Source organism: Pseudophryne corroboree, chromosome 10 (genome assembly GCF_028390025.1).
Source record: "Pseudophryne corroboree isolate aPseCor3 chromosome 10, aPseCor3.hap2, whole genome shotgun sequence".
In the NCBI taxonomy this organism is placed as follows: domain Eukaryota; kingdom Metazoa; phylum Chordata; class Amphibia; order Anura; family Myobatrachidae; genus Pseudophryne; species Pseudophryne corroboree.
This window is the reverse complement of record NC_086453.1, coordinates 58,877,457-58,893,336: the sequence shown is the minus strand read 5'-3', so window position 1 is coordinate 58,893,336 and position 15,880 is coordinate 58,877,457. Positions and strand designations below refer to the sequence as shown.

Here is a 15,880-nt window from a genome sequence, read left to right as displayed (position 1 = left end):
ATTTTGACTTGCTTTTTCTCACAATCCTGTGAGCTGTTCTGTCTGATATTTTTCTTGGTTTTCCAGATCTTGCTTTAACTTCCACTGTTCCTGATGACTGCCATTTCTTAATTACATTCCGAACAGAGGATATGGGCATCTGATTTATGGGCATCTGATAACGCTTTGCTATCTTCTTATAGCCTTCTCCTGCTTTGTGAGCGTCAACTATTCTCAGTTTCAGTGTTCTACACAACTGCTTAGAGGAACCTATGGTGCTGATTGTTGGAGCAAGGTCAGATGAGTCTGGGCTTTTAAAACCTTTGAGATTGACATCACCTGGTCTTTCCAGACGATGATTGAGAACAATCCATGACACTGCCAGGTCTCAGTTGTCCAAAGGGGGCAGTACAAGGTATTAACTCTGCAGGGTGCCCAAACTTTTGCAGACGCCATTTTTTGTTTTCTGTTCTTTTGATAGTGTAAATGATGGAAATAAAATCAAACTTTTTTTGACATGTTTTAAGAATGTCTAATCTGTAATTTGATGCCTTTTGGAGATTTTTCCATCTTTCCTTGGCTTCTTTTTGCACATTAAAATGATTTTTTGCCTGGGGTGCCCAAACTTTCGATCCCCACTGTATTTATTAATTATCCAGTTGATTTCAAACAGCTTGTAATTGGGCATTGCAGGAGTTTCGGGGTCACACGTTATGTTTTTAAGCCAATTGCTCAATAAGACAGCATGTGGGGGGCAGTATAAACTAGCAAAGAACTCTGCGGAGCCTAGGATAGCCGTCACAGGGCAAACCTGCATACAAAGTCATATTTTCACCATAGAATACTTTACATTGGCCCTCATTCCGAGTTGTTCGCTCGCTAGCTGCTTTTAGCAGCATTGCACACGCTAAGCCACCGCCTACTGGGAGTGAATCTTAGCTTTGCAGAATTGCGAACGAAAGATTTGCATAATTGCAAATAGAAATTTCTTAGCAGTTTCTGAGTAGCTCGAGACTTACTCTGCCACTGCGATCAGTTCAGTCAGTTTCGTTCCTGGTTTGACGTCACAAACACACCCAGCGTTCGCCCAGACACTCCCCTGTTTCTCCAGCCACTCCCGCGTTTTTCCCAGAAACGGCAGCGTTTTCCCGCCCACACCCATAAAACGTCCAGTTTCCGTTCGCCCAGACACTCCCCCGTTTCTTCAGCAACTCCCGCGTTTTTCCCAGAAACGGCAGCGTTTTTCCGCACACACCCATAAAACGGCCAGTTTCCGCCCAGAAACACCCACTTCCTGTCAATCACACTCCGATCACCAGAACGATGAAAAATCCTGCCGTGAGTAAAATACCTAACTTTTGTGTAAAATAACTAAGCGCATGCGCTCTGCGAACCTTGCGCATGCGCAGTAAGCGACTAATCGCAATATAGCGAAACTCTGCAACGAGCGAACAACTCGGAATGAGGGCCATTGTGCATTATTTCTGTGAAAGGTTCAGCGCTATTACAGGCATTTGTTAATAAAGCTGTGTGTGAAGCTGTTTCCCCGTAACTCAGAGGCACAATTACCACACTGAATGGATCTCATTCTCCCTGGTCTCCTCTCTGTGCAGGTGTACGAGCAGTTATACGACACTCTGGATATCTCGGGTAATGCAGAAACCAGGGCACATGCCACTGCCAAGGTGAGTGGTGATGTGCAATGCAGCAAAATGTTCCCACATAGTCTCTTACAGCGAGAGAGCATATAGGGGGATGCCGTGAATGGAAGAGTGCGGACCCCAGTGAGTACTGCCGCATTCATCAGTTGTGCCGGGTGGATATTGCTGGTGTACGTGTTGATTCTCTGTATGTTTTGAGCATGTGATATGTTATCAGCTGCACTCTCTGGTGTGATTACTGAGCACTAAGATACACACACACACACACACACACACTAGACTTGGTAGGAAAATCTGCCGTCACTGGACATGTGCAGCAGCTCCTTTCCGCCTTTTATACTGCATGTGGTGTCTGCTGGTCAAGCTGTGGGGAAGGGGGATTTCCGGGAAACTGGAAACCCTCCTGCATTTGCCTATGAGCTGACCTGGAAGTTTGAGGAACCCCACTAAGAGGTCAGGCTAAGGGATCTGTACAAGGTGGCCCTGGTCATTCTGCTAACAGGCCAACTACAGTAGATTATATTATATGTGGCCAACTGTACCTGGTTTGGAACCTGCGGTAGTATGAAGGGGACTGGATGTGCAATCCTTCTAGGGATGTTTAGTTCACCTGAGATTACTTCTACAGCACCTAGTGCTGTGAAGAAGAAGAATTTGAGTGGAAGGTGGGGAGTGAGGTTGGGGCAGCCGTGGCTGGCCAAAGTAATCTGGACCAGCCCTGATATAAAGGGGTCGGAGATGGCCAATAATGTTGTGTCTAGGGTCGACATGACCTTTAAATCCACCACTGCCCCTTAGACAGGGCCGGACTGGGACTAAAAATAGGCCCTGGCATTTTTGAAGCACATTGGCCCACCTCTGTGACTCCTCCCCTTACTATTCCTGACTCCTCCCACTTATTAGTCTATGCTCTTACAAATATAATTCATATTCTAACAACATACAAGCGTACATCATTCTCTATTAAAATACACACAACCAGTGGTTGAAGTGGAAATTTTTAAGTGGGGGTATGGAAATGTGAAGTTTGTAATTAAGCGCACGCCGAAGCGCTCCGGAAAAGTGGGCGTGGCCACTCAAAAGGGGCGTGGCCTTCAGTGTAGTTTACCACACCATACATTACGCATTATGCACCACAATAGTAGGACCCCTTATACTATCTAGTACTGGTGCCTCTTTCACATTATACCACACAGTATGAGCCAAAATTCACATTATAGCACCCGGTATGAGCCGAAATTTACATTATAGCACCCGGTATGAGCCGAAATTTACATTATATGCCCCCAATAGTGCAGTGCCAGATCCACAATTGCCCCCACAGTGCCAGGTATACAAATGTCCCCACAGTGCCAGGTATACAAATGCCTCCACAGTGCCAGGTATACAAATGCCCCACAGTGCCAGGTATACAAATGCCCCCACAGTACCAGGTATACAAATGCCCCCACAGTGCCAGATCCACAAATGCCCCCACAGTGCCAGATCCACAAATGCCCCCACAGTGCCAGATCCACAAATGCCCCCACATTGCCAGATCCACAAATGCCTCCACAGTGCCAGGTATACAAATGCCCCCACAGTGCCAGATCCACAATTGCCCCCACAGTGCCAGGTATACAAATGCCCCCACAGTGCCAGGTATACAAATGCCCCCACAGTGCCAGGTATACAAATGCCCCCACAGTGCCAGGTATACAAATGCCCCACAGTGCCAGGTATACAAATGCCCCACAGTGCCAGGTATACAAATGCCCCCACAGTGCCAAATCCACAAATGCCCCCACAGTGCCAGATCCACAAATGCCCCCACAGTGCCAGATCCACAAATGCCCCCACAGTGCCAGATCCACAATTGCCCCCACAGTGTCAGATCCACAATTGCCCCCACAGTGTCAGGTAATACCTGACACTGTGGGGGTAATTGTGGATCTGACACTGTGGGGGCAATTGTATACCTGACAGGTATACAAATGCCCCCACAGTGCAAGGTAAACAATTGCCCCCACAGTGCCAGGTATACAAATGCCCCACAGTGCCAGCCAATTGCCCCCAAAGTGCCAGGTATACAATTGCCCCCACAGCAGCCAGTGCTGCAGCTGCTTACCGCTGCTGCACTGCTGCTGCTGCTCCTCCTCCGGGCTCCGGCTGTGAGGGACGGGTGAGTCAGGAGAGGAGAGCGCCCGCCAACGCGGCTGTGTCTGGCGCGGCGGCGTATAGCGGACTTCGTTCAAACCAGCCGCCGGTTCGTGAGCCAATCAGAGCTCGCGGACCGGCGGCTTCTGATTGGCTGCCGGTCCGCGAGCTCTGATTGGCTCACGAACCGGCGGCTGGTTTGAAGTCCGCTATACGCCGCCGCGCCAGACACAGCCGCGCTGGCGGGCGCTCTCCTCTCCTGACAGCTGAGACACGCTGCCGCCGGACTGAGCGGCAGCGTGTCTCAGTGAGCGCTCGACCGGCCCACGTGGCCATCGGCCCTTCTGGCATTTGCCAGATGGCCAGTCCGGGCCTGCCCTTAGAGTACGATTTCCCACATATGTCCGTGGAGGCATAACTTATGTATAGGGTAGCACTGTTTAGTGAGAACACAGAAACTCAGTAGTGTTCCTGTAAGACTAGCATCACCTCTCCTGTTAGTACAACATGTGTTTAGATGCTCTAGCATATGCTTAGATGCCAATGGCATTTATATCTACGTTATTGACTTTTAATACAATTAATTAAAATATTTATATTGACCCACACACATTGAGCAAGCCTTTAATAAAATACATATGTTGGTATTCCTTTAACTATGAGCAGCTGTAGACTAGGAAATAGGAAAACATTTAATGGGTTAAGTTAATGACAGAAGCTCCAGGAAGAATGGTGAAAACGCGCATTTATTAAAAAGGTATTTTATGTCACTGTATTGTCTCTCTCTTTGTATTACTTTTGTAACTGCACTATCTGTTGTTTTCTTTGATCTTTATTTGTTACCAAATTTAGTAGTACACGATTAGCAAATTGAACATTCTTTTGTATGGTTATGGTATTATGTAAATATTTGCTGGTTGCTCAATTCTGTCACCCTTCTTGGATATCTTATGTAATGTGTACTATTGATTTTGGTTTTCTGTTTGTTCAAAATCTAATTAAAAGTTAAAAACCATTATAAAAAAAAAAAAAAAAAGGTATTTTATGGATACAAAAAAAAAACACAACCTGTCCCATGATCGGAGACTTCAGGCAGTGAAAGGGTTAAACAGTTATTCCTCACTACCAGTTTAAAAGGATTTTATAATATTCATCACCTGGATTGGCAGCGCTGATGAAATCAAGAATAGTCTGTGTAAACTACTATAGTAACATCATATCACCATCAATGGAGTATGCACCCGCCCGTCAGCCATCACTGAGTCGCCGACAGTGTTATGTGAGTGTGATACAACTGTTTTGCTTTTGCTCTTTACCCATTAGCGCATTACTTCTGCACAAAAAACACAAGCAATCGGTTTTGTTACTTATGGTATTAGATCATTTGGCAATGCACAGCAGACACTGACACCATTGGCTCTCTAAAATCTGGTTTATTTCACCCATTCCAGGCAACTGTTGCTGCTTTTGCTGCTAGCGAAGGCCACGCCCACCCGCGAGTCGTGGAGCTCCCGAAAACCGACGAGGGTCTGGGGTTCAATATCATGGGAGGAAAAGAGCAAAACTCCCCCATTTATATTTCCCGTATCATTCCCGGCGGAGTGGCGGACCGCCATGGAGGCCTGAAACGCGGAGACCAACTCCTGTCTGTCAATGGGGTGGTGAGTGGGAACAAGTATATTATATGTTGCGCTGTGTACTATTGCTCTTCCCATATGTAACCCGAGAAGCCATCTGACCATTTTCTTCCAATAATCGTGAAATGTGACGAACCACTAATCCTAAAAGCTTTCTATATCTTAATGTAGACGTTACTGTTGGTATTTCAGGTTTGTCCTCTTTCTCCGACCTTTGCTTGACAAATGCGCCCGATTCTAAGCGCGTCATTTGCACCAAGTATAGGACAGGTGCAAATTTGCTCTGATGATACTCATAGTATGACACCAAGCGGTGCATTCCCAGGCCCTTTATGTACCCTGGGAAGATACCAAGGAGCTGGCAAACTATAAATACACATTATAACACAGGAAAGTAAATCTCACCCATGGATATGGTCAGATGCTGCCTTCCCGAGTTACAGCCGTAGGAATGTTAGACTATTATATGCGTATTAACACGTTTCTCCTCTGCAGAGTGTGGAAGGGGAGCAGCACGAGAAGGCGGTGGAACTACTGAAGGCCGCACAGGGAACGGTGAAGCTGGTGGTGCGCTACACTCCGAAAGTGCTGGAGGAGATGGAGGCCAGATTTGAAAAAATGAGGACAGCTCGACGTCGGCAACAGCAGAACAGCTACACGTAAGCGATAAGGGTGGATTCTAATTGTTATAGAGAGGGAAAACAAGGCCAACAGTGTGCAATAATAGCAGGACCATAGCTAATTGGATTGTGCATGGCCTGAGTGGTGCCATCAGGGTTGGACTGGCCCACAGGGGTACAGGAGAAACCACCGGTGGGCCCCACTACCTGGGGGCCCTATCTCCTCCTCTAGGGATCAAGTTCCAGACTAAGCACATGAATTATACATTATATACTGCACAGGACTATGGTGTATTTTCTGTAGTGCATTGCTGGAATTATTCTGGTACATTATTATGCATGCACTAGCAGTATTTACTATATACAGTATATTTATCAGGGAGATCAGCTTATGCACTCTCTAATGGTTAGGCAAACCAATGGGCCACACTCTTGAGACTGGCCACTACCCTAAACATGGGCCCCTACTACTTCATTCCCCCGGTGGGCCCATCATGCCCCAGTCCGACACTGGGTGCCACTTTAACAACAGTCCTACTGGTGCAACGTCTTCTAAGTTCCAGGCACTCAGGAAGGGGTGTATATACTGTATATAACAATGGTGTCACGGCTTGGCTGGTTACCATAGAGCCATCCATAGCCAGACTCAGTAATGAGATATAGGGAAATATATTACAGCGCTGTCCCTATAATGATTTAAGCAGAGGTCTTGTCATGCTCCATAATTGTACCCTCCGATAGCCATCCCTTATAGTCATTTGAGCTGTCGCTATGGTCTGTGCAGCACAATGACTTCTTCTTTCCTATGGCCATAGAACCTGCCAGTATTAGGTTGGCCTAGTGCCGCACATACAGCAGTACTGACCCGTCTTCACACTGTTTAATGTAGTCGTTCACGGTCCATTTCCTTTGCTGTTGTGTATAATTCTAGCACGCTAAAATAAGAATTTACTCACCGGTAATTCTATTTCTCGTAGTCCGTAGTGGATGCTGGGGACTCCGTAAGGACCATGGGAATAGACGGGCTCCGCAGGAGACTGGGCACTCTAAAAGAAAGATTAGGTACTATCTGGTGTGCACTGGCTCCTCCCTCTATGCCCCTCCTCCAGACCTCAGTTAGGGAAACTGTGCCCGGAAGAGCTGACACTACAAGGAAAGGATTTGGAATCCAGGGTAAGACTCATACCAGCCACACCAATCACACCGTATAACTTGTGATAACCATACCCAGTTAACAGTATGAACAACAACTGAGCCTCAATCAACGGATGGCTCATAACAATAACCCTTTAGTAAGCAATAACTATATACACGTATTGCAGAAGAAGTCCGCACTTGGGACGGACGCCCAGCATCCACTACGGACTACGAGAAATAGAATTACCGGTGAGTAAATTCTTATTTTCTCTGACGTCCTAATGGATGCTGGGGACTCCGTAAGGACCATGGGGATTATACCAAAGCTCCCAAACGGGCGGAAGAGTGCGGACGACTCTGCAGCACCGAATGAGCAAACTCAAGGTCCTCCTCAGCCAGGGTATCAAACTTGTAGAACTTAGCAAATGTGTTTGAACCCGACCAAGTAGCAGCTCAGCAAAGCTGTAAAGCCGAGACCCCTCGGGCAGCCGCCCAAGAAGAGCCCACCTTCCTTGTGGAATGGGCTTTTACTGATTTTGGATGCGGCAATCCAGCCGCAGAGTGAGCCAGCTGAATCGTGCTACAGATCCAGCGAGCAATCGTCTGCTTCGAAGCAGGAGCGCCAACCTTGTTGGCTGCATACAGAATAAACAGCGAGTCAGACTTTCTGACTCCCGCCGTTCTGGAAACATAAATTTTCAACGCCCGGACTACGTCCAGCAACTTGGAATCCTCCAAGTCCCTAGTAGCCGCAGGCACCACAATAGGTTGGTTCAAAGGAAACGATGATACCACCTTAGGGAGAAATTGGGGACGAGTCCTCAATTCTGCCCTGTCCATATGGAAGATCAGATAGGGGCTTTTACATGACAAAGCCGCCAATTCTGACACACGCCTAGCCGAAGCTAAGGCCAATAGCATGACCACTTTCCACGTGAGATATTTTAGCTCCACGGTCTTAAGTGGCTCAAACCAGTGGGATTTCAGGAAATCCAACACAACGTTAAGATCCCAAGGTGCCACTGGTGGCACAAAAGGAGGCTGAATATGCAGCACTCCCTTTACAAACGTCTGAACCTCAGGCAGTGAAGCCAGTTCTTTTTGAAAGAAAATGGATAGGGCCGAGATCTGAACCTTTATGGACCCTAATTTGAGGCCCATAGTCACACCTGACTGTAGGAAATGCAGAAAACGACCCAACTGGAAGTCCTCTGTAGGGGCCTTCCTGGCCTCACACCAAGCAACATATTTCCGCCATATGCGGTGATAATGCTTTGCTGTCACATCCTTCCTAGCTCTTATCAGCGTAGGAATTACTTCATCCGGTATACCCTTTTCCGCTAGGATCCGGCGTTCAACCGCCATGCCGTCAAACGCAGCCGCGGTAAGTCTTGGAACAGACAGGGCCCCTGCTGCAACAGGTCCTGTCTGAGAGGCAGAGGCCATGGGTCCTCTGTGACCATCTCTTGAAGTTCTGGGTACCAAGTCCTTCTTGGCCAATCCGGAACAATGAGTATTGTTCTCACTCCTCTTTTTCTTACTATTCTCAGTACCTTGTGTATGAGAGGAAGAGGAGGAAACACATATACCGACTGGAACACCCACGGAGTTACCAGTGCGTCCACAGCTATCGCCTGAGGGTCCCTTGACCTGGCGCAATATTTTTTTAGCTTTTTGTTTAGGCGGGACGCCATCATGTCCACCTGTGGCCGTTCCCACCGATTTGCAATCTGCTCGAAGACTTCTTGATGAAGTCCCCACTCTCCCGGGTGGAGGTCGTGCCTGCTGAGGAAGTCTGCTTCCCAGTTGTCCACTCCCGGAATGAACACTGCTGACAGTGCTTGTACGTGATTCTCCGCCCAACGAAGAATCCTTGTGGCTTCCGCCATCGCCACCCTGCTTCTTGTGCCGCCCTGTCGGTTTACATGGGCGACTGCCGTGATGTTGTCTGACTGAATCAGCACTGGTTGGTCTCGAAGCAGGGTCTCCGCTTGACTCAGGGCGTTGTATATGGCCCTTAATTCCAGTATGTTTATGTGCAGACGAGTCTCCTGACTTGACTACAGCCCCTGGAAGTTTCTTCCCTGAGTGACTGCCCCCCATCCGCGGAGGCTTGCACCCGTGGTCACCAGGACCCAGTCCTGTATGCCGAACCTGCGGCCCTCGAGAAGATGAGCACTCTGCAGCCACCACAGAAGAGACACCCTGGCCCTCGGGGACAGGGCGATCAGCCGATGCATCTGAAGATGCGATCCGGACCACTTGTCCAACAGATCCCACTGAAAGATCCTGGCATGGAACCTGCCGAAAGAAATGGCTTCGTATGACGCTACCATCTTTCCCAGGACTCGCGTGCAGTGATGCACCGACACCTGCTTTGGTTTCAGGAGATCCCTGACCATGGTCACTAACTCCTGAGCCTTCTCCTCCGGGAGAAATACCTTCTTCTGTTCTGTGTCCAGAATCATGCCCAGGAAGGGCAGACGCGTCGTAGGAATCAGCTGCGACTTTGGAATATTCAGAATCCAGCCGTGCCGTAGCAACACTTCCTGAGAGTGCGCTACGCTGACCAACAACTGCTCTCTGGACCTCGCCTTTATGAGGAGATCGTCCAAGTACGGGATAACTGTAACTCCTTGCTTCCGGAGAAGTACCATCATCTCCGCCATTACCTTGGTAAAGACTCTCGGTGCCGTGGATAGACCAAACGGCAACGTCTGGAATTGGTAATGACAGTCCTGTACCACAAACCTGAGGTACTCCTGGTGAGGCGGATAAATGGGGACATGCAAGTACGCATCCTTGATGTCCAGAGATACCATAAAATCCCCCTCTTCCAGGCTGGCAATGACAGCTCTGAGCGATTCCATTTTGAACCTGAACTTTTTCATGTAAATGTTCAAGGATTTTAAATTTAGAATGGGTCTTACCGAACCGTCCGGTTTCGGTACCACAAACAGTGTGGAATAGTAACCCCTTCCCTGCCGTACCATTATTATCACTTGCTGGAGGTACAGCTTGTGAATAGCCGTCAGGACTATCTCCCTCCCCGTGGGAGAAGCTGGCAAGGCGGATTTTAGGTAACGGTGAGGGGGCGTCACTTCGAATTCCAGCTTGTATCCCTGAGATACAATTTGTATAGCCCAAGGATCCACTTGTGAGCGAACCCACTGGTTGCAGAAATCCCGGAGACGTGCCCCCACCGCTCCTGGCTCCGCCTGTGGAGCCCCAGCGTCATGCGGTGGACTTAGTGGAAGCAGGGGAGGACTTTTGTTCCTGAGAACTGGCTGCATGGTGCAGCTTCTTTCCTCTACCCCTGCCTCTGGCAAGAAAGGATGCACCTCTGACTCTCTTGCTTTTTTGAGAACGAAAGGACTGCATTTGGTAATACGGTGCTTTCTTAGGCTGTGAGGAAACCTGTGGCAAGAAAGTCGACTTTCCAGCTGTCGCTGTGGATACGAGGTCCGAGAGACCGTCCCCAAACAATTCCTCACCCTTATAAGGCAAAACCTCCATGTGTTTTTTAGAGTCGGCATCCCCTGTCCATTGCCGAGTCCATAAGACCCTCCTGGCAGAAATGGACATTGCATTTATTCGAGAGCCCAGCAGGTAAATGTCCCTCTGGGCATCCCGCATATATAAGACGACGTCTTTAATATGGCTAAGTGTTAGCAATACGGTATCCCTGTCTAGGGTATCCAACCCCTCTGACAGAGTATCTGTCCATGCTGCAACAGCACTGCACATCCAAGCTGAAGCAATAGCTGGTCTCAGTAGAGTACCAGAGTGTGTATACACAGACTTCAAGATACCTTCCTGCTTCCTATCCGCAGGTTTCTTTAGGGCGGCCGTATCCTGAGACGGCAGGGCCACTCTTTTAGATAAGCGCGTCAGGGCCTTGTCAACCCTAGGGGAGGATTCCCAGCGTAACCTATCCGTTGGCGGGAAAGGGTGCGCCATTAGTATTCTCTTGGGAATCACCACTTTCTTATCAGGGGAAGACCACGCTTCTTCACATAACTCATTTAATTCATGTGACGGGGGAAAAGTCACTGGCTGCTTTTTCTCCCCAAACATATTTACCCTCTTGTCAGGGACAGGGTCAGCCTCTGAAATGTGTAATACATTTTTCAATGCAATAATCATGTATCGGATGGCCTTAGTCATTTTGGGCTGTAATAGTGCCTCATCCTCGTCGACGCTGGAGTCGGACTCCGTGTCGACATCTGTGTCAACCAACTGAGATAGTGGGCGTTTTTGAGACGCTGACGGCCTCTGAGGCGCCTGGGCAGGCCCGGGTTGAGAGCCCGGCTGTCCCCCGGCAGCAACATAATCAAATCTCTTATGTAATGAGTTTACATTGTCATTTAAGACCTTCCACATATCCACCCAATCAGGTGTCGGCACCGACGGAGGCGACACCACATTTATCTGCACTTGCTCCGCCTCCACGTAACCCTCCTCATCAAACATGTCGACACAGCCGTACCGACACACAGCACACACACAGGGAATGCTCTGACTGAGGACAGGACCCCACAAGGTCTATGGGGAGACAGAGAAAGAGTATGCCAGCACACACCACAGCGCTATATACACAGGGATACACACTACCAGAAGTGAATTTTTCCCAATAGCTGCTGTATCAATACACCTTTTGCCTAAATTTATGTGTCCCCCCCCCTCTCTTTTTACCCTCTTAGTGCCAGGAGACTGCAGGGGAGAGCCAGGGGAGCGTCCTTCCAGCGGAGCTGTGAAGAGAAATGGCGCTGGTGTGCTGAGGAAGAAGGCCCCGCCCCCTCAGCGGCGGGCTTCTGTCCCGCTGTTTCTGACTAAAAAATGGCGGGGGTTTTACACATATACAGACTGTATTATGTGTCTTTTTTATGCCAAAGGTATTCTTATTGCTGCCCAGGGTGCCCCCCCCCCCCCCAGCGCCCTGCACCCTACAGTGACCGGAGTGTGTGGTGTGCAGTGGGAGCAATGGCGCACAGCTGCAGTGCTGTGCGCTACCTTCATGAAGACAGGAGTCTTCAGCCGCCGATTTCATCACCAACTTCTGATCTTCTGGCTCTGCGAGGGGGACGGTGGCGCGGCTCCGGGAACGGACGACCGAGGACCTTTGCCTGTGTTCGAACCCTCTGGAGCTAATGGTGTCCAGTAGCCTTAGAAGCACAAGCTAGCTGCACGCAGGTAGGTTTGCTTCTCTCCCCTCAGTCCCTCGTAGCAGTGAGTCTGTTGCCAGCAGATCTCACTGAAAATAAAAAACCTAACAAATACTTTCTTTTCTAGTGAGCTCAGAAGAGCCCCTAGGGTGCATCCAGCTCTGGCCGGGCACAGATACTAACTGAGGTCTGGAGGAGGGGAATAGAGGGAGGAGCCAGTGCACACCAGATAGTACCTAATCTTTCTTTTAGAGTGCCCGGAGCCCGTCTATTCCCCATGGTCCTTACGGAGTCCCCAGCATCCACTAGGACGTCAGAGAAATTGTAGTTGCTCACTTCACTTCATTTTCTTTATCGTCATCCTGTATCATTTATCTGTGACCTAGAGCAGCAGCATGTTAGACATTATTGTGTCATCCATTAAAACCATTTACCCTTCCAGATCATTTGCCTTTCCTTCCACACAATTTGTGATATCACTGATAGACGTATTTATCATCTTCCTGAGGGGCTGTCAGGTGCTTCCAATACATGTAGGGGAGATGTACAAAGCCTTATCGAGAGATAAAGTGCCAGCCAATCCGCTCTTAACTGCCACGTTACAAGCTGTATTTGAATAATGACAGGAGCTGATTGGCTGGTACTTTCTCTCTCTCCTCTTTATCTCTCTCCAAGTCTTTAGTACATGTTAGACGCCTCCTGCTGCATTTGCATAATCTAGCAGTAATACTGCACTGCGTCCGTCTCTGACTCACCTCAAGTGTGAAAATCCTAGGGGGTGAGCAGTTTCTGAGATAGTATTCTGGCTGGTGCGATCATTCGCTGCTCAGAGTCATTTAAAAATCAGATTTCTGGAGCCCATTCTGGTGTTTAGTCGGAACTACAGCTGAACCTCTTGACCATGCCTGTATGCTTTTATGCATTGGGTGATATTTACAGTAACATGCCGGTGCATATTTCATGTAGTTCTTAAAAATATGTCTATGAAGAATAGGCGGGATAATAAACAGGGGGGCAGATGTATTAACCTGGAGAAGGCATAAGGAAGTGATAAACCAGTGATATGTGCAAGGTGATAAAGGCACCAGCCAATCAGATCCTAACTGTTAATTTACATATTGGAGCTGATTGGCTGGTGCCTTTATCACCTTGCACATATCACTGGTTTATCACTTCCTTATGCCTTCTCCAGGTTAATACATCTGCCCCAATGTTCTACTTTATTATAAGCAAGTCAGCAATATGTTACTGGATATAGCCAGATACTGTTTCCTATTGTAAAAGGTTCGGCAGGATTCCATATTGAATATGAACTCTTTTGCCTTTCACATTCAAATGAATACGTCTAATAAAATGAAAGTAGGGCCATAAATGTTAAGACGTTTTCTGTAATCTTGCTTCTAGAAACTCTACGTTTTTTTTGCATTAATGTCACATAAAATTGAACATTTGTACGCAACTGGCTGAATCACTGGGAATTTATGTTCATCTATGAAATCTCCTAAAAAAATATACAGCGCCTACTGTAGCTGGCAGTACCCTGGGGTACGAGATGCTTATAAAAGATTGTGCCATCATATGATCCATATAAACCTTAGTAGTGCCCTAATTCACATTATGTCACATCGTAGGGCTGTCAGTACACATTATGCAACAGTGTCCCCAATTCACATTGTCACAGTCTGTTTACTAAGCCTTGGAGAGATAGTGGATAGAGATAAAGTAATCAGCTCCTAACTGTCATTTTTCAAACACAACCTGTAACATGGCAGTTAGGAGCTGATTGGCTGGTACTTTATCTCCATCCACTATATCTCTCTCCAACGCTTAGTACATAAACCACAGTGCCCCCAGTTCATATAATGCCAAACTAAAGTGCCCTCACGTCATATTATAATACAGGTTGAGTATCCCTTATCCAAAATGCTTGGGACCAGAAGTATTTTGGATATCGGATTTTTCCGTATTTTGGAATAATTGCATACCATAATGAGATATCCTGGCGATGGAACCTGTCTAAGCACAGAATGCATTTATGTTTCATATACATCTTATACACACAGCCTGAAGGTCATTTTAGCCAATATTTTTAATAACTTTGTGTATTAAACAAAGTTTGTGTACATTGAGTCGTCAGAAAACAAAGGTTTCACTATCTCAGTCTCACTCAAAAAATTCCGTATTTTGGAATATTCCGTATTTCGGAATATTTGGATATGGGATACTCAACCTGTAATAATAAGAATAAGAATTTTATTTATATAGCGCTCTTTCTCCAATAGGACTCAAGGCGCTTAACAGATACATAGCATAATATAGTACAGAAAATAATGAAGTACATTTTCATAAAATATAGAAGCCTGAAGATACTAAAAGGGACATTATGGAAATGCTTGAGTAAACAGGAAAGTCTTGAGTCTACTTTTGAAGGATTCTATAGTTGGGGCCTCTCGCACTGTGCGGGGAAGTGAGTTCCATAGAGTCGGAGCCGCATGACTAAAAGCTCGACCCCCAGATGAATTACGGGAGATTCTAGGTACTGCTAAAAGTCCTTCATCTACAGATCGCAGTAATCGAGTGGGGCAGTATGGGGTCAGAAGCTGTTTCAGGTACCTTGGGCCTTGGTCATGTAATGCTTTGAAACTCATTAAGCAAATCTTGAAGATGATTCGCCATCGTACAGGCAGCCAGTGAAGGGAGTAGAGGATGGGTGTTATGTGGCTAGAATGGGGCTGGTTGGTTAATGGCCTGGCAGCTGTGTTTTGCACCAGCTATAAGCGTTGCAATTCTTTTGCTGGTAGACCAAGGTAGAGGGCATTACAGTAGTCTAATCGAGATGATACAAATGCATGTATGACTTTTGGCAGATCATCTGAGGGAATTAAGTGCTTGATTCTGGCTATGTTCCTCAGGTGAAAGAATGAGGATTTGATTGTGGCTGATATCTGATGTTTAAGTGTCAAGCCACCATCCAGTACAACGCCAAGATTCCGCACACGATCAGTGGTCTGTAATTCTGAATCCCCGAGTGTAAGTCCAGTTGGTTGGCTATGCTGCAGTCTTGTCCTTTGATGTTGTGATCGTATCATAAGGACCTCTGTTTTATCCGGGTTCAGTCGCAGCCAACTGGCGCTCATCCATTATGCCACATTACAGTGCCCCCAGTTCATATAATGCCAAACTAAAGTGCCCTCACGTCATATTATGCCACATTACAGTGCCCCCAGTTCATTAATGCCAAACTAAAGTACCCTCACGTCATATTATGCCACATTACAGTGCCCCCAGTTCATATAATGCCAAACTAAAGTGCCCTCACGTCATATTATGCCACATTACAGTGCCCCCAGTTCATATAATCCCAAACTTCACTTCCTGTTGTGCCACATTATAGTGCCCCACTTCATATTATGTAACAGTATAGTGCCCTCTTGTTCATTTTATACCACATTACAATGTTCAGGTCCAGAGGTATAACTAGATATATTGAAGGCCCCAAGGCAAATGTGTGTAAGTGCCTCTATGTAGCACCCAATGGGGAAAAA

General features: G+C 47.3%; 1 protein-coding gene across 1 annotated transcript in view; it reads left to right on the top strand.

Annotated features, from left to right (window-relative positions):
* LIN7B (lin-7 homolog B, crumbs cell polarity complex component) overlaps positions 1-15,880 on the top strand; it is a 64,114-nt gene that overhangs the window by 34,814 nt on the left and 13,420 nt on the right. Inside the window, exons 3-5 of the mRNA XM_063942443.1 lie at positions 1,593-1,664; positions 5,228-5,437; positions 5,909-6,072. Coding sequence (XP_063798513.1) covers positions 1,593-1,664; positions 5,228-5,437; positions 5,909-6,072 — 446 coding nt within the window. The remainder of the gene's footprint in view (positions 1-1,592; positions 1,665-5,227; positions 5,438-5,908; positions 6,073-15,880) is intronic.